General features: G+C 50.6%; 1 protein-coding gene across 12 annotated transcripts; it reads left to right on the top strand.

Annotated features, from left to right (window-relative positions):
- The first annotated feature begins 2911 nt into the window (after positions 1 to 2911).
- ZNF384 (zinc finger protein 384) lies at positions 2912 to 22119 on the top strand. Of its 12 annotated transcripts, XM_060024190.1 has the most exons (13): positions 2912 to 3045; positions 3250 to 3311; positions 4230 to 4289; positions 10655 to 10725; positions 11014 to 11251; positions 11488 to 11535; positions 11738 to 12071; positions 12915 to 13007; positions 16520 to 16744; positions 17446 to 17628; positions 19121 to 19199; positions 19968 to 20126; positions 20692 to 22119. In XM_060024190.1, the coding sequence occupies exons 4-13, from the start codon at positions 10660 to 10662 to the stop codon at positions 21061 to 21063; spliced, it is 1797 nt and encodes a 598-aa protein (XP_059880173.1). In that variant the 5' UTR covers positions 2912 to 3045; positions 3250 to 3311; positions 4230 to 4289; positions 10655 to 10659; the 3' UTR covers positions 21064 to 22119. The 12 variants fall into 12 exon arrangements, with proteins under 12 accessions (XP_059880173.1, XP_059880171.1, XP_059880177.1 ...); XM_060024188.1 differs by lacking the exon at positions 3250 to 3311 and having other exon boundaries at positions 2926 to 3045; XM_060024193.1 differs by lacking the exons at positions 2912 to 3045; positions 3250 to 3311 and adding an exon at positions 3348 to 3416.
- The last annotated feature ends 499 nt before the right edge of the window (positions 22120 to 22618 follow it).

The raw sequence follows: 22618 nt of genomic DNA, 5'->3' as shown, positions 1-22618 counted from the left end.
GGAGTGTATTTCTCAGGATCAGAGCTGTTTGTGGGTTCGGGTCATCAGACTCCCTAAGAAAAAGAAGAAAGAAGCAGACCCGGGCCAAGGAGTGATGAACCAGCTAAAAGCAGAGGTGCGAGGCAAACACGCTGCTGAGGCGGGCTCAGCGTCAACCCAGTGGGACCTGAAGAGACCCCAGCCTGAAGCTGGTGGAAGGGAGAGGGCTGGATGAGACCTGAGAGTGCAGGAAGAGGTGCTGCTGGGATGGGCTGGAGGCAGTGAGGGACGGACCTGAGGACGAGGGGGAGGAGACTGACGGGAGAGGAAGCCTCATTGCCCTTTCCCTTCCTTCCCCACAGGAATCTAGTCCTTGTCAGGTGGGGGTTGGGGGGAAGAGGAGGCGCAGAAGGGGAAGAGCTGAAGTGCCCGGACAGCACATGTCTCTTATCACCTTCCTCTTCAGAGGGACGGTGTGACCCCAGGGCTCATCCATTTCAAAAGGCACACATGAAGGTCCCTAATGAAGAGGGACTTAATTATCACCTGATTAGACTGCTGTTTCCCTAAATTTAAATAAATTAAAATACACCAGCAAGACACAGGAAATTCTTACCTGTTCCTTCTCCCTAAATGCCCTCCTTCCCCATGGAAAGTCAGATGGCAGGGAGAGACAGAGGAGAAAGATGTCCGAGTCTTCTGAGTTGTCCTAAAGGAATGATCCCAAACTAAATCCCATTGTTATGCTAACCAGGAAGAGTCAGGAGGCCCTGGGGAAGGATCCTAACTTTATCTCATGTAGTGTTGAAACTGAAACTATGGGGCCTCGGGAGGTCCTCAGAAGGCTCCAGGTGGCAAAGGAGTCACTGCTTAGTCACAGACCAAGAACACAAACAGTGGCCATACTACCCCTTTGCTTCTTGGAGGCCACCCATCACTACTGGGACCAGCATCTCTCATCTGTATGCTTTCTTTGCCTCCTGAGCTGTGCATCAAATGACTAAGCCAGGCTTCTCTTAAGCATTTTTCTGGAATGCTTACCATTGTGGCTCAGACCAAACCAGGGAGTGGGGAAGCCCCCAGGAGGAGGGATCTCCCAGGCAGAGCTCAGGGTGTGGAAGTGATTCAAGATGGAAACAGAGTGCCAGCTGGAAAACCCCAGGCTAAAATTAACAGCCCTCCTCCCCCTACGCCCCACATTTATCTCTCTAAAGCTTTTCTCTAAGGAGTTCAAAGCACTAAAACTTGCTTCTTATAGCAAGGGCAGCAGCAGGGTTGACAATTGGAGACACCGAGGCCCGGGGGGTGCCAGTTATTGTAAATAGGAGAACAGAAAGAGAACCAGAACTTACAGTGATTACCACCCTTTTGCTCCCACTTTTCTATCTCTGCCCCCAAAGTCAAGGTTTCTCAAATCATCGATCTCTAACCCATACAGCAACGACGTCTGGTCACATCTGCGCCCTTAAGACCCTTATCCTATTGTGTCACTATTGGGTTGACACAGACAGGTTACAGAGTCCCAAAATGTGATAAAGAGAGCGGACGCTTTTAAAAAGATACAAATACATATCTTCTACTTAAACATTTAATTGGAATTTTTATTTTTAGGTGTCTTTTGCTACTTCCTGGGGAAGCTGTGACCTTGGGGAAAATCACTTAAGTCTTCAGAGTCTTATGTTCATTATATGTAAAATTTGGCATTACAGTTATTCCTATCGGGGTTATTTTGATCTCTAAGCAAGGAACTATTACTGTTAATAGGAGGCACTTTGATTCTGTTTCACTCAAAATAGAGCTGAGCCCAGAGGGATTCTGGTCAGATCTGGGACAGGCTGGTGGCAGCATTCATTTACTCAAATAGCATGTATTTATTTAGCATCTACTGTGTGCTCAACAAAGCAGTGGGAGGGTACCATGTATGAGACAGTTTCTCCCGAGTTGCTGACAAACTTGCTGAAGAGTCACATATATGAAATAGTTAAAACAGCCAAAAAAAAAAAAAAAAAAGGTACGGACTAAATGCTGTGGAAATTCGGAGAACGAGACCGTTGGAGCAATCAAGGAAGGCTTCCTGAAAGAGTTCACATTAATTGTTCATTGATGCAACAAACGTTTACCAACTGCTTACTAAGTGCCAGGCTCTGAGGATACAGCAGCGAACAATTCAGAGTCCTTGCCCTCGTGGGGCCGATATTCCAGTGAGAAGAGGAGGACATCCAACAATATAGAATCAGGTAGAGGTGAGTGCTATATTTAAAAGTAAAGCCAGGTGAGTAGGAGATAAAGATGTGGAAGAGGGCCACAAGAACTTAGAGACCAAAGCAAAGAGAGTAAGGGGTGTGGTTAGGCAGGGGTCGGATTCTGAGGCCTGGGGGGTGGGGGGGTGGGTTAATTAGTCACGCTTTGGGCCTAAGGAGGGACCTCAGAAAACTACTGACACATCCTTTTCCTTTCTTTCATATTCAAAGCATTGAGACCTTCTGGAGAGTATGTAAGGAAAAAGAATGGTAACTCCCTACGTCTGCCTATAGCCCCTTGAGGGAAGGGAACCAGGACCCGTCTTTTAAGAATCCATACCGCCCCTCGTACCTTGATGCATAATTCATGAACCTGTCGCGTTTCCACCCTCCCACTTCCCCTGAAGTCCCTTCCGGAAGCCCGGAACCGCAGTCGTGAAGGTTCGGCTCCTGCCCTTAGAGCAGAACCCACCTTCACTTCCGCTGTGGCGTCACATCCCTGGAGGGTATACCGCGTCCCCGGGCAGAAGCTACTTCCGCCCCTACTGTCGTAACTTCCGCCCTGAGTATGCTGGAGCGCTAACCGCGCCGGATGTGCTTTAGCTGCTCCCGGAAGTGACTCGACCTTTGCATTTTCACCCCGCCTTTCCCCATTGCCGCCCCCCCAACATTGCTATTTCCCTCCCTCCCCCCTTTTCGTTTCCGGCGCTCCCGCCTTCTCTCAGCCGCGGCTCAACTCCGAGCCAGTGGGGGGAGGGAGGGAGGGAGGGAGGGGGCGTGGAGGAATCGGGGTTCTCGGGAGCACGAGCTGCGGCACCACTTCCGGGTGAGTGTTAGGGGAGGGAGGGAGGGAGGGGGCCACCCACTGCCTAGCGCCCCCGCCCTGCGGGTGTCTCGCGCACGATCCGTGCGTGTGAGTGTGTGGGTCTGCCTCGCGCCTAAAGTGCGTGCCCGCGCGCTCGCCTGGCGCTATCCCCCTCCCCTCGCCCCCTCCGGGTCCTCCCACCGCACTCTGCTCCCTCCTTCCCAGCAAACGCCGCCCCTCCCGCTCTCTGGCTCCGGCTCTGGCGCCGCCGCAGCCGTTGCCGCCGGGTGAGTCTCGCGCCGCTGCAGCCGGCGCGCGCCGAGCTCTCTGCTCCTTCCCCCTCCCCTTTTCCTTGGGGGGGGGGCGGGGAAGGGGGGGTCCACGATGGGACTGTACGTGTGTCCGTCCCGGAACCGGAAGTGGTTGTGGAGGAGCGGGCGATGGGGAGGAATGGGGGGGGTTTAGGGGGCGGGTGTCTGTCTGGTGGGTGGCAGAGTTCAGCTCCCCGGAGAGGAAGGAGGGGCGTCCCAAAGAAGGGTCTTAGAGGAAGGGGTGGTGGGCGACCTCAGGAGAAGGCGCCCAGGGGCTGTCTCAGGGCAGCGAAGGTGTTTGGGGGACAGCCGGGGTCTCCAGTAGCTAGACCACTGTGCTGAGGGAGGTACTTCTTGGCGCAGGGCCTTGGGTAGGCAGGGGCGAAGTCCTCGCGGCGGGGGGGGGGGGGGGGGAGGCCAGAGGAAGTGCCTGGGCCTGAACTGGCACTGTGCCTGACACAAGGGCTTGTGCATCCCCCCCCCCCCGGGTCCTCAGCTTTGCCTTCTGAGCCAATCCTTGGGAGGCAGGGACGCTTCTCTTCTTCCAGTTCTTCTGTTCTCTAACCGTCCCCACACACCCCCGCCCCCGCCTCCGGTTACCTGCGGCCCCGGGAGACCAAGAAGAACCAGTGTCTGAGCCCAGGGGTGGACCCCACGCACTGGTGGTAGAGTTCATCTTAGTTGCTGGGAATTGGATGTATTTCCCTTGTATCCACATAGCGGGTGGCCCTGCACTGCTGTCGTTCTGTCCTTGCATCTTTGGATGGTTAGTCGGGGGTCCGCCTGCTTTCTGGACTGAGTGGTCCAGATGGTCAAAGAATTCCTGAGGTTCTCCACAGTTCTCCGGTGGCTGCACCCTTACCGGCCCCTGTAACCCAGACAATTTGTTTACAGAAAGTTCAGGAGCCCTGGAAAGGACAAGGAATAAGACGACAGGAGGAAGAGAGAGAGAGGGTAAGACAATTTGGGGTTAATGGCTTTTCCAGTTTTGGGGGACAAAGGGGTCATAATCAAATGGCCCTTTTGCGGACAGCATGACAGAATTGTTCAAGTAATAGCAATTGTAATACTGGTGTTTGCTGCAGGAGAAAAATCAGCCTCTTCGTATTATCTTTTGAGGATACCCAGGAAGTTTTGTGCGAAAGTTGGCACTGTACCCCATCACCTTCCATGCCCACCAGTCCTCAACAAGAATGAGTTGTGAGATGCTCAAGTGAACTCACTAAGCAGTGTTGCACTGTGTCCAAAGGAGAAATTTATTCTGCTTTGGAGATAAATGGGCCCTAGTTGCCATTGTAGCCTTTGTGGCATAGCTAATGGAATGGCTTTCTCGTGTTTGGAACAAGCAGAACTGAGTTTAGAGTGGAGTTTGTATCCTTAACGTTGCATCAGTGTTTGGAGTGGACCTGGTGAGTGATTAGAATCTGTGGTGTGATGTTATTTGAATTTGACGTGGCAGGGTGAAGTTTGGGGGAAAAAAACTGATTCGTGGGTAGTTTGAAATAAAGTGGATAAAACTGTATGGAGTAGACTCCAGAAGTAGCTCTGGAAGAATTCAGAATATGAGGTTTGATGGTGATTGAGTTTTAGGTTGCCTGAGAATGACAATATATCAACCCAAGAGAGTTTGAGTTCAGAGCTTATAATCTTAGAGGTGTCTTCTGAGAACCAATTCCAGGCTGGTTTATAAAATTTATTCCCCATAGGCTTCTGAGCCGAGTTGGTGATTAAATATTAGGTGCATATTCCCTCTTCTCCAGACTTTTTTTTTTTTTGGTTTGTTTTTTCTTTTCTGCCTCACAATGCGCAGGTCTGTCGATTAATAGTGGAACGGGCAGGACAAGGGGAACCACTATGGCGTTCTCCCTGCAGGGTGCAGGTACAGTGGTCCAGTGGTGCCCAGGGTAGGAGGTGCTGGCTCAGATTGCCAGCTTTGTGGTGGTAGTGGTCCTGTTGGTCTCTTTGGGCATGGTGTGATGGTTTTTCCCAATAGAATTGGGATAAACCTGTTCTCAGTTATTTTGTACTTGGGAGAGTTCACAGTAGGAAGTCCCCAGATCCTATTGGGATGGACCTTCTCGAATGCCCTTAGGACCTGAGAAAAAGATTTGTTTCCTAACTGAGGAGAAATGGTCCTGTGTGTTTCCTCACTTCAAGTCCTTAGCTAATATTGCAACCTTTCTGCAGTTGTGCATTTTGGAACAGTTTTTTTCAATAGAGTGTCCGAGATCCATGTGTCAAGTTCTTTCCTTTTTTCTTTTTCTTAATAATTTTTTTAGTTTTGACTGCGTTGGGTCTTCGTTGCTGCGCGCAGGCTTTCTCTAGTTGCGGCGAGCGGGGGCTACTCTTCGTTGCAATGTGTGGGCTTCTCACTGCGGTGGCTTCTCTTGTCGCGGAGCACGGGCTCTAGGTGCGCGGGCTTCAGTAGTTGTGGCTCAAGGGCTCTAGAGCGCAGGCTCAGTAGTTGTGGTGCACGGGCTAAGTTGCTCCGCAGCATGTGGGATCTTCCCAGAGCAGGGCTTGAACCCGTGTCCCCAGCATTGGCAGGTGGATTCTTAAACACTGCACCACCAGGGAAGCCCCTCCAGTTCTTTCTGTAGTTGAATTTGAGTTGGTTGTTCTTTGCATCTCTCTTTCTTGTTAGTGCTTCTAGTTGGTGATTAGTAAGCTGCGGGCTATAGATCTGATACTTTCGGGTAGTTCCTTTATAATTATGTGGTCTCTATGTAATTTCTGCTAATTGTCACGAATAGTCCTCATCACATGGAAGTGTTTCTCTAACTCTCCTCAGGAGTACTTTGAGCATTTTATTCTTTTTCTTCTGTGTGTTGTCTCCATCTCAATTCCATGTGCCTTATGAATTTTTTAGGGGTTTGATACTCTTCCATCCTCTACCCAAGTAGAAATTTAGGAGAGTCGTAAATTCCTCAGAGTCATTTACTGAGGTAGGGCCTAAACCTAGATTCTGGAAGCTTTGATTCCTCGGTCCATCCTCTGGCTACTAAATTGGGTTGGTGTATTTCATGATTTCCTAAAGGTTGGTTGTGTGATGAATGTTATTTTCTTGAGAAAAGAAAACCATGCTTTATTTTGGGGGGAAAAAATGTAAAAATTGTAAGTACCAGGAAAGAAGTGGTGGTCTTCAGTACTTCTACGAAAACTGCAATGCTGGAGGCAGTGATGTCTTTATCCCTGGATGGCCGGTAGCACTGGGGAAGGATGAACAGATGGACAGAGCTCTGGTGCAAGAGTTCAAGTCCTCCTATGTGTTTCATGGACATAACTTAATATTGTCTTTTTTCTTCACCTTCTCAGTCTTCCAAGATTTCTTTTGAGATTGGAAAAGGAGTATGTAGTTCCTGAACCTCTTGAAAGGAAAATGCTGTCCAACTTAATTATAGTAAATGTCCCTTCTTATTGGAGAACAGCAGAGGCATGGTGCGGTAGTAAAGTTGGAATTAGAACCCAGATTTTCAATCTGCCAACATCATCTTTCCACCTACTGTGTTCTTCCTTCTCTCCTGAGCTTTGGGGCTATAATAGAAGCCTGCCTCTTCCTTCCCAGTCTAGGGTGAACCCCTTCTGGTTTGTTTTTAATGTGTTGGCATAATCATCAAAACTGATGCTCTGTGGGGAGTTCCCTGGTGGCCTAGTGGTTAGGATTCGGTGTTGTCACTACCATGGTCTGGGTTCTATCCCTGGTCGAGGAACTGACATCCCGCAAGATATGCGGCGAGGCCAAAATATAAAACAAACAAAAGAAAACTGGCACTCTGTGTAGAGGTGAAGTTTCCCTGTAATATCATTGCTTTCTTCGGGTTTTAAGAATGTTCGTATGTGCGTACCTGGATGTCAGGATGGTTTGGTGGGCGTTCCTCCATGCGTAATAGAGAGTTGAAAGGAGAAGTGGTAAGACAACAGTTGGCAGGTATTTGAGTGAGCTGGTGCCAGGGCACCCTGTGACACAACCCCAGGGGGCGCCATTTACATCACATTCTGGCATCAGGACAGTGTTGACTCTTTCTCCGGTGTCATCCTGCAGGCGGATATTGCTTCCAGTTGGGCAAGCAGGGCTCCCCGTGCACCCCCTTTTGGGCTGATGTATTTATCAGGAGCCCACAGACACGTTTATCATTTCGTCCTGGGAGCGGCTGTGGTTCTGATCTTCACCTTTGTTCTTTTAGGAACCAAAGCAGAGTGAGAGATGGTATCCAGGGAGGTGGAGGGGCCTTTTCTTCTATTCGCCCCTTCTGGACAGTCTGGCCTTTTAATTCAGACCCCATCATTCTAAAATCAGTTATCTTGGTGGCCAGGTGAGGTTTCACTGGATGTGGACAGAGAATATCATCTTTTACTGCATTTTGCTGTCATTGAAAACTTCGTTTTTGGTGTTTGCTTTTTTTTTTTTTTTTTTGGCAGCCATGCTGTGGCTTGTGGGATATTAGTTCCCTGACCAGGGATTGAACCTGGGCCCTTGGCAGTGAAAGTGTGGAATCCTAACCACCGGACCACCAAGGAATTCCCTGAAAACTTCATTGTTGAAAGCATTTATTGAGAACTACCTGAAAAGTATATAGTCCATTTCTGGAAATAGTCTAAATTTCGATTTGTGAATCAAGCCCCAGCATCAGAGAGCATGTACTTGAGTTGGTCTCTTGTAGGACCCTTTTCTAGCTTGCTCTTTGGTCCTGGGTTCAGATTCCTGTTCTGCTGTTTACTGTTTGCCTCCAGTTTCCTCATTTGAAGAATGGGTAACACAACATTATAAATCAACTATATTTCAGTAAAATGTTTTTTTAAAGAGAAAGAAAAAAGAAAAATAGGAATTGCACTCTCCTGCTTCATAGAATTGTTGTGGGATTAAATGGTGCGACGCTTGTAAAGTGCTCAGAACAGTACCTTGAACACAGTGGGCTCTTAATAGATGCTAATGGTGGTGGTGATACTGTCCTCCAAGTCACTTCGTGCCCCTCTGTAACAACCTACAGGCCATGTTTGACTCAGAAACTGCTTCCCCTGAGCCCCTGGCAGGACACTAAGAATGGATGTAGTTTGGGCATGGGGAGGAGCCTTGTTCGCCAGAATCCTGAGGACAGCCTTATTTTCAGGCTCTCAGTTCCTCCCTCCTAAATTTTCACATCCGTAATGCATTTACTTCCTTGTCTCTTTAGGGGGATATTATGATTAGATCCTCCTTTCCTTTACTCTCCAGCCTGATTCTCTACTGCATTTCCACCACAGCCGCCACCCTTGTCGATTTCATGCCTCTCAGCTAGAAGGTTAGAGGGATGGGGCTGTGGGTCCCTGTCGGAGCCCTTGGCTTGGCTTTCAGCGTCCGTATGCGAAGTCTGCTGCCACTCGGTTCACCAAGTATGGCATTGCCTACTGGGTGATGGGTCCTGTCTTAGAACCTGGGGGCAGTTCAGGATGTGGCCCCTGCCTCCCCCAAAGCTGGGCAAGATCGGATCCCCTTACACTGTGATCTCACTGTTTCTCAGCGTCCATTGCCTCCGGAGGGCCTAAGGCTCGAGGCCCTTTATAAAGCTGGCAGGGAGCTAGGTGGCACCTGTGTGGAGGGTGTCTGGTTTTACTGTGTTTATAACTTGGGAAGCAGGATTGGTCTGTGCCTGACCCTCAGGGCATTTAAAGTTGAGCCTCATTTGTATGAAGCTGTGGTAGCCACAGATTTGCTCCTCTACTTTGCTACTTTTGGGGAAAAATAGGCTGAAATTCAGTTCTGCTTCCCTTTATAGGTTTTATGAAAATTCAGAGTGTTGTTCAGTAGAGCAAAAAATGTGATGAGGCTTCTGGAGAAGGACCAGGAACTCCGTTACATTTAGAGTGAGATCTTTTGCTTCACCTCCTTTGCTGAAGAACTTTCCTGGTTTCCTTAGTCACTGCTTGAGACCCAGTTTCTCTGCCCATCTCTTAGAATCCCTGGTGTCCGCCTCCAGCGTGTCCTCAGTGGGACCATGTGTGTGACCAGGCTACAAGTCACAGCGTCCTGTGGTCCTTCTGCCCCTCCCGGAGCTTGGCCGCTCTCGGCCTGGAGCAGCACCGCGGTGTTAATGTTTATTCCCTCCCTTCCCGTTCCCACCTGTGTCCTCTTCCCGCTTCCCCTGCCTCTGCCAGCCTGGATCTCTCCTGGTCCAGGCTTTTGGGAAGCTACTCTGGACCAATAGCCTGCAATTAAGCCTTGTTAGGAGAAGCGATCAGAGTATGAAAATGAGTGGTGGGATGCCTGCGTTCCGGACCCACCTGTGACTTGCAGCATGATTCTGAGGGATTCCTTTTCTTGCTCCTTATTCTTCCCTCCCCAGGTTTTAAGCTTACTTGTCATCCGTGTACAGAGGAGAACTTGAACTCTTAGAGGTATAGTGTTTGAGAACTACAGAGGAGTCTGGTAATGTGTGTGTGTTCTGACCCACCACTGTCCCTGTTCTAAATCCCTTTAGGTGGAGATCTGGGGTGCTGGTGCTGGAAACAGTCCCCCCCTTTTTTTTTTGGCTGTGCCATGTGGCTTGCAGGATCTTAGTCCCTCGACCAGGGATCGAACCCGAGGCCTCGGCAGTGAAAGCACAGAGTCCTAACCACTGGACCGCCAGGAAATTCCCTAGAACCCCTTTTAAAACTGGTAACTCCTAGGTTCTTACTGGTCAGTCCAGTGTGTGTGGTACCCAGTGCAGCATCACAGATGTTCTCAGACCTTGGTGGGATCCATGGGGCGTGGTCCTCAGATATCATCTGGTACCCCAAAGACCTTGATTCTGATTCTCGCCAATTTCATTCTTTAATTCTCTTGGACATTTTGTATTCTGTCCTAGAACCTTTTCAGGCTACAGGGAACTATAGACATGTCAGTTGGAACTCTTGAAATTGTTTATTTCAAGGAAGATGGATTTGAGGGGTGAAAGGAGAGGAACAATGACAGGTACCCTGGCTGTTTTCAGGCCGATCGGTGACCTGCTTTGTGTGGACCTTGGATCCGAGCCTTCCTCTCTCAGGCCTTCAATTTCTCTTTCTGTCAGCCAAAGAAAGAAATACCACTTCTGTTTATTTGGGGTACAGGAAACACTGTGTGGGTAAATGAGATGTGTGTACGTTCTTTCACCAGCATCTGAACTGGGATAGCCTCTGTTGGATGGGGATGTAGTGGTGAGTGGCTCTGACCAGAGGGACTAATATGCTAGATCCTGAGGCCTTGACTCCTCACTCCCAGCCCTGTGGGAAGAGACCCGGAGCTCCTTAGCGCCCCTTCGCCCTTGCTCAGCTGCTTCAGATGATTCCTGAGTGTGATGTGGTCTCGTTTCCTTCTTCAGGTAGAATGGAAGAATCTCACTTCAATTCTAACCCGTACTTCTGGCCTTCCATCCCCACGGTCTCAGGACAGGTACGTGGTGTTTGGTTTTTTGCTTCTGCTCCACTGGGTACTTTTTTCAGCTCTGAGTAGCAAGTCCTGTTACCGTGGACACTGAAGCAAGATAAATCCCATGCTGTTTCGCCAGGCCCCCCATCGTTGAGAATTACACAGTGTTTCTGTTCAGCTTCTCTCTGGAAGCACAGATATTAACCACCCGCCTTTTGATCCCCACAGAGGATAGATAGTGTGAGGTGCCGAGGGAGCAGACAGACTCGGGACTCTCCCTCAGAGGCCACTGTCCCGTTCCTTTTCTTTCAGATTGAGAACACGATGTTCATCAACAAGATGAAGGACCAGCTCTTGCCAGAGAAGGGCTGTGGGCTGGCTCCACCCCACTACCCCACCTTGCTGACAGTGCCTGCCTCGGTGTCCCTGCCCTCGGGCATCAGCATGGACACAGAGTCCAAGTCAGACCAGCTGACCCCACATAGCCAGGCATCCGTTACCCAGAATATCACGGTGGTCCCTGTGCCGTCGACAGGACTGATGACCGCTGGTGAGCACCCTCTGCTCTTCTCCAATCTGAGGTGTTGATCCTCCACGATCAGTACCCCAGGCTGGAGGGCGCCAAGGACATGGGGAGTGGGATATGTGTTTGATTACTCAATCAGATTTTTATTAAGTGCCTACTGTGTGCCTAGCAATGCGCTAGGCATTGTGGGCGATACAAAGAAGTAGAAGATGCGGTCCCTGCCTTTGAGGAGGTGACATTCTTTCCTTCTCTGAATCAAGGAGTCTCCTGTTCTCAGAGGTGGAGAAGAGAAGGGAGTCAATCAAGGGGTAAATCTCACTGTTACTGGGGGCGGGGTGGGGACAGGGGTTAGGAGACCATTGTCTTTCTACAGGGTTTGGGGTTTCCTGTATACTCTGGGCGGGGGGGCGGTGGTGAGGGGTTAAATAGACCATGATCTGGGGAAAATGATGTAGGACTAGGATCCGGACTGGGCAACATGACACCATCTCCTTTTTCTCACAATCCTAGGTCCCGGCTTGGTTATCACATCCCCCTCAGGCTCCCTCGTGACCACAGCCTCGTCAGCTCAGACCTTCCCCATTTCGGCTCCCATGATTGTCTCAGCTCTTCCCCCTGGCTCACAAGCCCTGCAGGTGGTCCCTGACCTCTCTAAGAAGGTAGCATCGACCCTAACAGAGGAAGGAGGCGGCGGTGGTGGCGGCGGCGGCACTGTGGCCGCTAAGCCCCCCCGGGGCCGAAAGAAGAAGCGGATGCTGGAATCGGGGCTTCCCGAGATGAACGACCCTTACGTCCTCTCCCCTGAGGATGACGATGACCATCAGAAAGACGGCAAGACCTACAGGTGAGGATCAGAGCCGGGCAGGGTGGGGTGCGGCTCTCTCAGCTTCCCTGCGCCCATCGGGCTCCGCGCGCCGGCAGCTTCCGCCTCGGATCCACGTGCATGTCAAGTGTTCTGTTGAGGGTTAGGACAGTGGAGCTTCTGGCCCTTCTCTGGCTCCTCTTCCCCAGGATGCAGACCCATTTCACCCCTTCCTTCTTTGAGGTCTTCAGCATTGACTTATTTTGGGGTGACGTAATGGAATTTCTTTCTTGTAATGAGGCTTTAGACTGGGTTTGAGACTCTTGTCTCCAGCTCCTTTTTGGTTTCTACATTTTCCATTCCTATTTTTTCAAGAAACATTTCTGGTAAGCCCCTAACCTTAACCAGTGTGCTATCCACCGGTTCTTGGGCCGTATTTGAGCATTGAGCCTGCCTGACCCTGCATGGTTGGGATGATGGGAGGGGTCTGTATAAAAAGGTGGAACGAATAGGATACCTCCCCTTCCCCCTGTGGAATATATGCTTGTGAGATGGCTGTTTTCTCACTTTCTCATTCATGGAAGTTCTTTTGATCCTCTACTTCCTTTAAGTCGTCCATTGCCGAAAAGCATTATAAGCATATTTGCATGTGGTACTATACAAAAATAATTACATATCTAAACTCCCTGCCCTTTGAAAGGTGGAAACCTTTTAATCCCCTTGAGAACCGTCAAGGGCCCTAGTGGGTTTGGGGAGTCTGGTCCCAGCGTACAGAGTGGAATAGCCACCGTCACAGCTTTGACACAGACAGGGGTAGATGTGCATGGCTGGGAGACTGGGTCTGTCCTTAGTGTACCGAGATGGGCAATGTTGTTCCCATTTTAGGAGCGAAGGGAACTGCGGCACAGGAAATGGACAGAGCCTTGGGCTCATGGATTCAGTTCCCGGCTCCACCACGAACTTGCTGTGTGACCCTGGGCAAGTCCTTTTCCCCTCTCTGGGCCTCAGTTTCCTCATCTGTAAAATGGGGAGAATTCTGTTTATGTCTCCCAGCTCTTGGGAGTTATATATCAAATGAGATTTGAAATGTTGGGAACTTCGAAAGAGATGAGAAATAGTCATCATGTAGCATTTACTTTTATGTGTTGTACACTTCTACCATGGAGAGTTCCGAGCGTTTAAATCCGTCTTTGTAAGTCAAAATGAGGGGAGTGTTGCTATGCAGAAAGTATTGAGCACTGCAGAATTCCAGCTCGTAATCTGAAAGTTCACTGCAGCTTTATTATTACAGGTGTACCCCACTTACACAGTAAAAGTGTTCCTGAGCAATGTTTACATCATATTATAAAGGTACTTGACAAGTTTGGTTCATTTAAAGGTATCATACATTCCATAAAATGAAAATCCCTTTTAAATTTATTTTGTAGAGATTTGGATTTTTATGTGTTGGCTTAAAGTGAGGTCATTGTGACTTGGAGCTACACCTGAACAAGACCGGTTGTTGCAGGAACGGTGGGGGGCTCCCTGACACTCTGTAGGGCCCTTCCCGTGGATCAGCGTCATCTGGTTCTGCCAAGGTTTCTCTCTCTTTGTCTTCCGGACCCACATTAAAGCTATTTCTGGACTTGCCACACTGTGCATGTGCAAAGAAATGTGAATGTACAATTGGAGGGCAGCCCTGATAGGATTTTCCACACACTACCTCCAGGTGACTAAAGAGAACTCTGAATTTAAGGGGGATTGATTATGTTATAGGTAAATGCAATTTCTTCACAAACTCAGAACTCTGAGGTCCCAAAGGAATCTTTTTAATCACGAGGAGTCCCCGTTTCGATACAGGTGTGGGTCAACTACATCCATTCCTGTGGTCTGTGGCATTTGACTGGGTATTAGGGGAACTGGGTTCTTTTTCTCTGGGCAAGTCAACTTATTTCTAGTAAAATTTGAAGACCAGTCATGGCCCTCATCTATCCTGTGGAAATGTTTTGAGGGAAAATCAGAGTATCTGAAAGTGTTTTTGAACATCTTAGGGGAAAAAGCGTTGATAATTCACTTCAAAGCGGTTACTGTAACCAAGGCCATTGCCTTGCAGGCCTCCAAGGGAGCACCCTTGTGGTGTCGGGTGTGAATGGTGCCCCTGGAGCTGTGCGCCCAGCGACACGGCCACTGCCCACTGCCACAGCTCTCCTAATCGGGTTTCTTTCCCAGCACCTGACATCTTGCATTAGGCTTGTACTTATTTGGCTTCTCTGTAGTTTTAGTGTTTAAACATTTCTGGCAGATGATAGGATGGTCCAGCTTCCCCCTGGATACCTCTAGTGTGAGGAGTCTTAAGGTTAGGTGAGAATGAGTCACTGTTCGCCCTTTGGCAAATTGCTTTACCTTTCTGAGCCTTTGTGCTCCTTTCTGTAGAACAGGGATAGTACTTGCCAGGTTGTTTTAAGGAGCGGAAACAATGTGTTTAAAGGACCTAATTGGAGCCCGGCAGTGTCAGGCACAACAACAGGTGGCACTTACTACTACCGTTATTACTGTGTTATTGTTATGTTATCCTTATTATACTCATACCTCTGGAGACAGCTCATGTTGTTGCCAGTCCATTATTGGTGAGTTTAAGTTTTGCAGATTCTTCCCTCGTTGGAAACTTTGAGGAAGAGGGTGATTTTCTCTTCTATAACTAATCTCAGGTTAAGGGGTGCAGTTATGTGTTCAGCATTCACAGGCAAACTAATGAGGTTTTGCTTGAGCTAAAATCATTCCACCTGTCTGAGAAATCTTAGCGGAGGGAAGCTGTTTTGTAACTCTAGTGCAGTTCCTCTCCAAGTGACACTGTGTCTAGTTTTCTAACCTCAGTTTTAGTGAAGTGTATAGCAGCATGAGCTCATTCAGCACTGGTGCTGCTGACCTTAATGCAGTTTTATTGTTAGCGAATGCTTGGCTTACCATTGACTCTCCTGGGTGTTTGCTGGCCCTTTGGGGGGCAGTTATTTATCTCTCCATTTTACAGACCAGAAAATTGAGGTCTAGATTGATGAGCAAGCCTGTAACTGAACCCTGAGTAGAGCCCCGGTGTCCAGACTTCTGTTGGCTGTGTCCTTTGGACCCTGCTAACTATAAACAGAACCTCCCACCCTCCCACACAATGGTTGGGCATCCCAGACAACAGCCAGGGGTTGGTAAACAGGTAATCGGATTTCTTTCAGAATTATCAAGTGACTAGAGAACTAGAAATTGGCCTCAATGATTGGATTTTTAATGGAAGCATTAACACAGGAACCATACGCCCAAGTAACAGTGGTCTCTTCTTCTCTGAGGAGCTCAGAGTTCTTTTTAGTCTGCATCTCAGTTATTCTCTGCATATTCTCTTGGGATCAGGAAAAAAGCAGAAGTCACCCTTCACCATCCTAAGCCCCTCCTAGAGAGAGACGTTGGGGGGGGACCCAGAGAAGAGGGACTTGCCCCAGTGGCCTGGCTTCAGCCCACATTGTGTGCTGGTGAGTTGTTTGAGTGATAGGGTTCCAGCTCACATATAGATAACTTTCGCCCAGTAAAGTCTGAATAATTGTGACTTATCTTGCCCACAGGCCTCCTTATTTGATATTGTTGGGCAGTATAAGAGCAGGAAGAAGGATTACCAGCTCAGATGATGCATGAAAGTGTATTCAGATGATACTGTTGTCAACCCGAAGTGCTGGCATTGAGCTAGGAGAGAGGAAAGGTTTAGCGGGGAGGCTCAGTATTTTGCCAGTCTTTTTTTTCTCCTTCATATTTGAGGGATACAACCCACTCCAGCAGTTACCTTGGCTCGTTGCAGAAGTAATTCTCACTTGATTGCCAGGGGGCCGGGGGCCGGGGGGAGTCGGTGGAACATCAGATCCAGAGCGGAGGCCGGACATGTGGTTTGGGAAAGCCCCCTCCAAATAACCCTGGTAATTCTTACCTCATCCCTCTAGAAATCACTGGCAAAAAGGAGAAAATCTGAGAGAAGACAGTTATCTGAGGAGACAGGAGAAAAGTCCTCTGAGGAATCTAGTCAGTTCGTCCTCATTGTCACCTCAGGAGCTTGAGGATTACCTGAGGGATGTACTTTCTCCACGGGAAACTGGGGAAAGGGGTTCTTTAGAAATCTGAAGTCAAGTTACAGGCAGAAGGAAGACAGAGGCTAGGTGATACTCCTGGTCCGGTGAAAGCCGTGTCAGCCCAGGGCCTGTAATAAGAGTTTCCTGTCTTACCTGGTTGAATTCTTGTTTATGTACACACTTAGGGAGTCCGGGCATTTCAGCAAACACTTATTAAATACTTGTGTTGGGCTGTATTAGAAGGGCAGACTGTAACGGTAGATAAAATAGAGCTCCTCCTCTCGAGGGCCTCGCGTTGTCGCTGGAATAGAAGAGAGATCAGATAGGTTGGCATCTTTGGAAGTGGAGGGGCGGGTTCAGCAACGCCCTCACGGTGGGCAGGGTCCTAACCGCTGCCCTCCCTTGGCCCAGGTGCCGGATGTGCTCCCTGACGTTCTACTCGAAGTCGGAGATGCAGATCCACTCCAAGTCACACACCGAGACCAAGCCCCACAAGTGCCCACACTGCTCCAAGACGTTCGCCAACAGCTCCTACCTGGCCCAGCACATCCGTATCCACTCGGGGGCCAAGCCCTACAGTTGTAACTTCTGTGAGAAGTCCTTCCGCCAGCTCTCTCACCTCCAGCAGCACACCCGGTAAGGCTGCTTTCAGTCTCCCTCCGACTCCCTGCCGTGGACCCCTCACCCCGAGGCCACGTGGCCCACGCCTCCTCTCTTCTCCACATGTTTTCTTTTGTCCCTTTCAACTCTGCCCTTTGGGAGCCTCGATTCTCTCCCACTGCTGTCTGTGAAAACTGAACTGCGTATCCCTGCAGCTTGGGGGTGGTGCCTGGAACATTGTGCTCTCCGGTCCCAAGGTCTGCAACGATTTATGTGGCTTCTCTCTGTGTCTGTGTTCGGAAATCTTCTGCAGAGCAGGCCCTGCTTTTACTATATGCGTCAGTTCAGAGCCAAGGTGTGCATTCAACCTCAGGTCCATGGGGGACAGGCGGTGTTGGTCTTTGTTCAAATTACTGTTTGGAAGCAGGGTGTCTGTGGTGAGTGTGTAACCTTGGCACAAAGCAGAGGGCTGACGAGACCGAAATCTTTAAGGTTACAGGAGCCAGGGGTGCAGCTCTTCATCATCTCACTGCCATTCTAGCCACCGACTTAAGATGAGCAGCAACCTAGATGTGGGTGTCCTCTTCACGAGCCTCTCCAGGCCGGCGCGGGTTTGTGGGGGAGGGAGGAAGGGGTGCTCTCATCCGTCAAGCAACATCATTTCACCCAGCGGAGAGCTGAGCCCGTGGTGTCGAACCGCTCCCTCCTCCCCCCTTCCCTCCTCTCCTCTCCGGCAGGATCCACTCCAAGATGCACACGGAGACCATCAAGCCCCACAAGTGCCCGCACTGCTCCAAGACCTTCGCCAACACCTCCTACCTGGCCCAGCACCTCCGTATCCACTCGGGGGCCAAGCCCTACAACTGTTCCTACTGCCAGAAGGCCTTCCGCCAGCTCTCCCACCTCCAGCAGCACACACGGTAAGGGAGAGTGGCGGGCTACTGCCCCCGCCCCGCTGGCATGCCCTCCCCACCCCCGCCCCGGACACACACAACAACCCGCATGCGGGGGGCGGGGGAGAGACCCGGCTGGAGGAGAGAGCTGGCCGGAGGAGAGCACAGCTGGCATCTGGGAGGAAGACCAAGCAAGACTGGAGACGCAAGTGGACGCTCAGAGAGCCTTTCTGGGGCAGAAGCAGCACCGAGGAGACACAGTGACTGTGGGACATTCCCTGATCCGAGGGAGGAGGAAACTCACTGGGAGCAGAGCCGACGTTTCCTTCCCTCATTTCCCTCCCTGGAGACACCTGTGCACGCATCCTGCAAGATTCTCGATGTCAAAGCAGGGCCATTTGGTCGGAGAAGACCATCCCTCTAGCCCTTAGGGCACCGATTATGAACGGGAGGAGGTATAATCAGACTTCAGCTGGGTACCAACTCAGCGACACCTACAGCACCAAGCAAGGCTCCGAGGGATGCCAGGGGTACAGGAGAGAACAAAGCACAGCGTAAATGTTCACAGAGAACCGGCAAATGAGACGAAAATGCTCCTACTCCGTAAGGATGTGTACTTTGTCCCGTGAATCTGGAGTGGCTCAGAGGCGAGCCTGCCTCCTGGAAGAGCTAGCTGATGGTCTCCTTCAGTGGGATCTCAAGTTGAGCTGGAGTCCAGACTCCTGCTGGCTACAGGTCTCCTCTCCCGGCTGCTTCTGGAGGTGGCGATCCCTCTTAAAGTGGTCCGACAGCTTGCTTCTCGAAGAGGAGGAATCGGGCTTTCCTCACAAGGAGACGTGTCCTGCGAGGTTTTCAGGATTTCATACCCGGGATCTCGAAAAGCACCTGGTCACAGAGATGGTTCTGAAGTCCCTGCCAAGGAGCAGGGTTCTGCCAACCTTCAAGTCCTTGGCTCGTCTCAGCAGAGGGCCCTATAGTGTTTGGAAAGAGATCAGATCAGTACTAAACTAGGCATTTCCTGCCGTTAGGGGCTGAGCTGGGAAAAGCCCCAAGGAGCTTTCACCAGCATCGATGTTGCTGCTGCCCTTCACAGTTCGCATAACTCTGTGCTTTTCTTTGACCCCAGAACTTGCTCTGGGATTGGTGTTAAGGCTGAAGGGGTAGTTTCTGGCTGTATGTTGGAGGCCAAGGGAGAAGTGTTATGTGTTTCTTTTTTCTCGCCGTGTGTTTATCTCACGTTTCTGAACTCTCGTGAGGGCCGGTGACTGTAGGAGCTGCCTTGGCTGCCAGATCGTGGCCTCCGCGCGCCTTGGCCGCCCAGCCCCCGGCCCTCCGCCAGCAGAGAGGAGCCCAGCTTGAGCGGAGTGGTGCGGGCAGCGAGCAGCAGTCGGGTCCGCTGGCCTGAGCCGGCGTCTCCTGGAGACCCACCCTGTGCTCCCAGAGGAGGCCTGTTAAGGCGCTGGTCCCCGAGCGGCCTTGCTGATGTCCTTCCCCTTTCTTCTTCTCTCGTCCCGTGCAGAATCCACACCGGGGATAGGCCGTACAAATGTGCACACCCGGGCTGCGAGAAAGCCTTCACACAGCTCTCCAACCTGCAGGTAGGTGCTCCACCCTCCACACGAGGCCTTGAGTCTAAGACTTGGGGTCACAGTGCCGTTTGACTAGTACAGTGGTTCTCAAACTTTTTCAGGCCGCTTTACGTTCTTAACAGTCACTGGGGAGCCCAAAGAGCTTTCGTTGATGTGGGTAACACCTAATTACGTAGACGTTATGAAACTGAAAAACTATTTAGTAATTTGTTTAAAAATAACAAACCCCATCGTACATTAACATAAATAACATATCTCTTAACCTCCCTCCCCGCAAAAAGCTTAGTGAGAAGAACGGCATTGCTTTTTGTTTATGCACGTTTCTCTAATGTCTGGCTTACTAGAAGATGGAGAGATTCTCTTATCTGCTGCGTTCAGTCTTTACGATATTACATGTCGTGTAATCTCTGTATAGTCATGAAAGAATGAGAGTGAAAAGGCAAATGGTGTCTTATTATTATTATTATTTTGAAAATAGTTGTGACCTTGCGGGCCCCCTGAAAAGGTCTTGGTGTTCCCTGGCAGTTCCCATGCCTCCCTCTGAGAACCAATGGACTAGTGGGACCAGGCGTAGCCGTCATTCTGACTTTAAGGATCCTGCAGGATGCTGCTTCCCTTAGCTGGTAGCGTCTGAAGTTTCATTTGAAGCAATTCCTGCTGCCTTCAGATGTAAGAGAACCCAGGAGGCCTGGCACCCAGCCCAGGGCTTTCCATTAAGGTCAAGGAGGCAGGAGGGCAGAGTGGTGCAGCCGTCCTGATTTCTCCTTGTTTTCTCAGTCCCACAGGCGGCAGCACAACAAAGATAAACCCTTCAAGTGCCACAACTGTCACCGGGCGTACACGGACGCGACCTCGCTGGAGGTGCACCTGTCCACGCACACAGTGAAGCATGCCAAGGTGTACACCTGCACCATCTGCAGCCGGGCGTACACGTCGGTGAGCACTCGGAGCCCCCCTCCCCCCCCCGCAAGCGGCGTCACCCCGCCTTTCCGATAAAGAGCTGCCGCAGTGAATACACCCCATCCATCCCTTGCTCCACTTGCCGGGATCAGTAAAGAGAACAGAAAGTGAACAGACGCAGAGCTGAGGAATTTGGGGGATGCCTGGTCCCTTAAGCCTGTAGCGATTGCTCAGCAGTGAGTCTTCATTTTACTTAGACACAGGACAAAAGAAAGCGTCTTGAAATTGTGAGAGACGAGAGATTTCAGTTAGATGTTTTCCATTAGACTCCAGAAAAAGGTGGTCAAGTTGTTCCATTCAGAGATCTTGGAGAAAGTGACAGCTTTCCCCGTGCCAGCTGAATGCCCACGGTTACCCTAAAGGTCCCCCCACCTTGTCCACGCGGTGCGAGCACTGAAAGTGGCTCATGGGGAGAACCCGCGTGGCTCCAGAGCACCTCTGTATAAGTGTCGTTCTGTTCAAGGTAACAGCCCGGGGTGCTGGTTACAGGGAGCTTCCTTCCTTCTCTTTCTTCCCTCAACCCCTCTTCCATCCCCCTCAGGAGACGTACCTGATGAAGCACATGCGCAAACACAACCCTCCTGATCTCCAGCAGCAGGTGCAGGCGGCGGCGGCGGCGGCGGCAGTGGCCCAGGCCCAGGCCCAGGCCCAGGCTCAAGCGCAGGCCCAAGCGCAGGCCCAGGCCCAGGCCTCCCAGGCTTCGCAGCAGCCACAGCAGCAGCCGCCACAGCCTCCGCACTTCCAGTCCCCGGGGGCGGCCCCCCAGGGCGGGGGTGGCGGGGACAGCAACCCCAATCCCCCGCCCCAGTGCTCCTTCGACCTGACCCCCTATAAGACGGCAGAGCACCACAAGGACATCTGCCTCACCGTCACCACCAGCACCATCCAGGTAGAGCACCTGGCCAGCTCGTAGAGACCTGTGCTGCCGTCCCCCGGGGAGAGGGGAAAGAGGCTCTGGTCCCTTCTTTCTCCAGCTCCTCTTGGTGGGAAAAGTCCTCTTCTTCCTTGACAGGCCACGGCTCCATCTCCTTGGGCCTCAGGCATGGCCTTCTCTCACAGGATACCATCCTTATTGTCTCAGCTCCTCTTCCGAAGGAACGTCAGCCCTCCTGAATGGCAGAGGAGTACTGAGCTGGTCGCGTAATCCAGCAGCCTCCCGCCTAAGCGTAGCTTTTAACATTGGGGGTTGGTGCTCAGGGGAGGGGTTTGCTATGACCTCATAGAGACTTTTCCAGCGTGGGCACTTACTCTCTCCTCACCCTCGTAATCCTCCAAGCTCGGGCTGACAGAGGACTAGAGGCTGGCACTCCCGGACGGCACAGAGGAGGGAGCCCTAAATGCAAGCAGCCTCCTGTTCTGTTCTTGCCTGCGAAAGAACAGAGCTTCCTCCCGTGCCCCTGTCCCTGGGAGCCGTTTTCTTCCCCTCATGATCTCACTTCACTTCCTACCTGATGCTGGAGGGAGGTCTGGGCCGGGTCAGACCCCCTTTATTTGTAAAGGGGCAAGGGCCGAGATGTGGTCCCCAAGGGGCCGGAGATCCCCAAAATGGCCGACGGTGGCTTAGAAGTGTGGGTTATGGTTTTCCTTGGAGCCTCTCCCCTTCTCTGCCAGCGGAGGCCTTGTGCTCAGTCTCCCCGTCCCCAACCTAAGGAGCTGCGGGTTCTTTATGAAACCCCACGATAAGGGGGCTGCAGAGAAGGGAGAGTTCGGGGCAGATGCAAGGACTGGACTTAGCTCCCTAGGTGCCGCGGTCAGTTGCCGGACACGGATTTATATATAAATATATATATATAAATATATATATACCCACTCATCACGGCCATCTTTGTTGTAACCATTTCTGTGTTTATAAATGCATTATCTCTGAGAATTTTCATATTTGATGTTTATTTTTGTCCCTTTTGTTTTTCTCCACCCTGTCTTCTGGCCAATGGCATTTTTATTTCCTTTCGTCTTTTTTTTTTTTTTTTTAAATCATGGCAGATTTCAGAGAAAAGAGAAAATGGAAAAAAAAATCAGGAAACCAGTTGTTATAAAGTAATTTAAAATGAGGAAAAAAAGAAAAACTTATGTACAAAACCAAGGGGTGTTTTTAGAACCTTGTATAGAAATAAATTCGTGTAAAAGGATCAGAGGCAGTGGAGCTACTGATGTGAGTATAAGCGTGGGAAACAGCTACTTGGGGAGACGTTCAAGGCCAGTACTAAGGATTTACAGTAGAGTGTGCGAACGGTAAGAACGAATGCTGTGTGATGGGGCCGTGTGTGTATCCCTAGCCATAGAAGGGCACAACTTTGAAATCTCTGAAGTGAAATCTTGGTTTATGAGGGTTCCTACGTACAAATCCGGCTGTGAGGACTGTGTCGCCTAAGGTGTAAGAGCAGGGTTCAGTCGTGTGTTAACAAGATACCTCGAAGCTCTCCCTATCCAGGAAATGGAAGCACGGCCTCCTGGAAGGACCTGCACTG

This window comes from Delphinus delphis, chromosome 11 (assembly GCF_949987515.2).
Source record: "Delphinus delphis chromosome 11, mDelDel1.2, whole genome shotgun sequence".
Taxonomy (NCBI): domain Eukaryota; kingdom Metazoa; phylum Chordata; class Mammalia; order Artiodactyla; family Delphinidae; genus Delphinus; species Delphinus delphis.
Note: the sequence above shows the minus strand (reverse complement) of the source record. Positions and strands in the feature narration are given on the sequence as shown.

What these genes read in the sequence shown, in the direction of transcription:
- ZNF384 (XM_060024190.1), top strand. Translation starts at nt 10,660, where the DNA reads ATGGAAGAATCTCACTTCAATTCTAACCCGTACTTCTGGCCTTCCATC. An exon ending in TCCCCACGGTCTCAGGACAG is followed by an intron (nt 10,726 to 11,013) that starts GTACGTGGTGTT and finishes CTTTTCTTTCAG; the next exon opens with ATTGAGAACACGATGTTCAT. An exon ending in AAAGACGGCAAGACCTACAG is followed by an intron (nt 12,072 to 12,914) that starts GTGAGGATCAGA and finishes TTCCCATTTTAG; the next exon opens with GAGCGAAGGGAACTGCGGCA.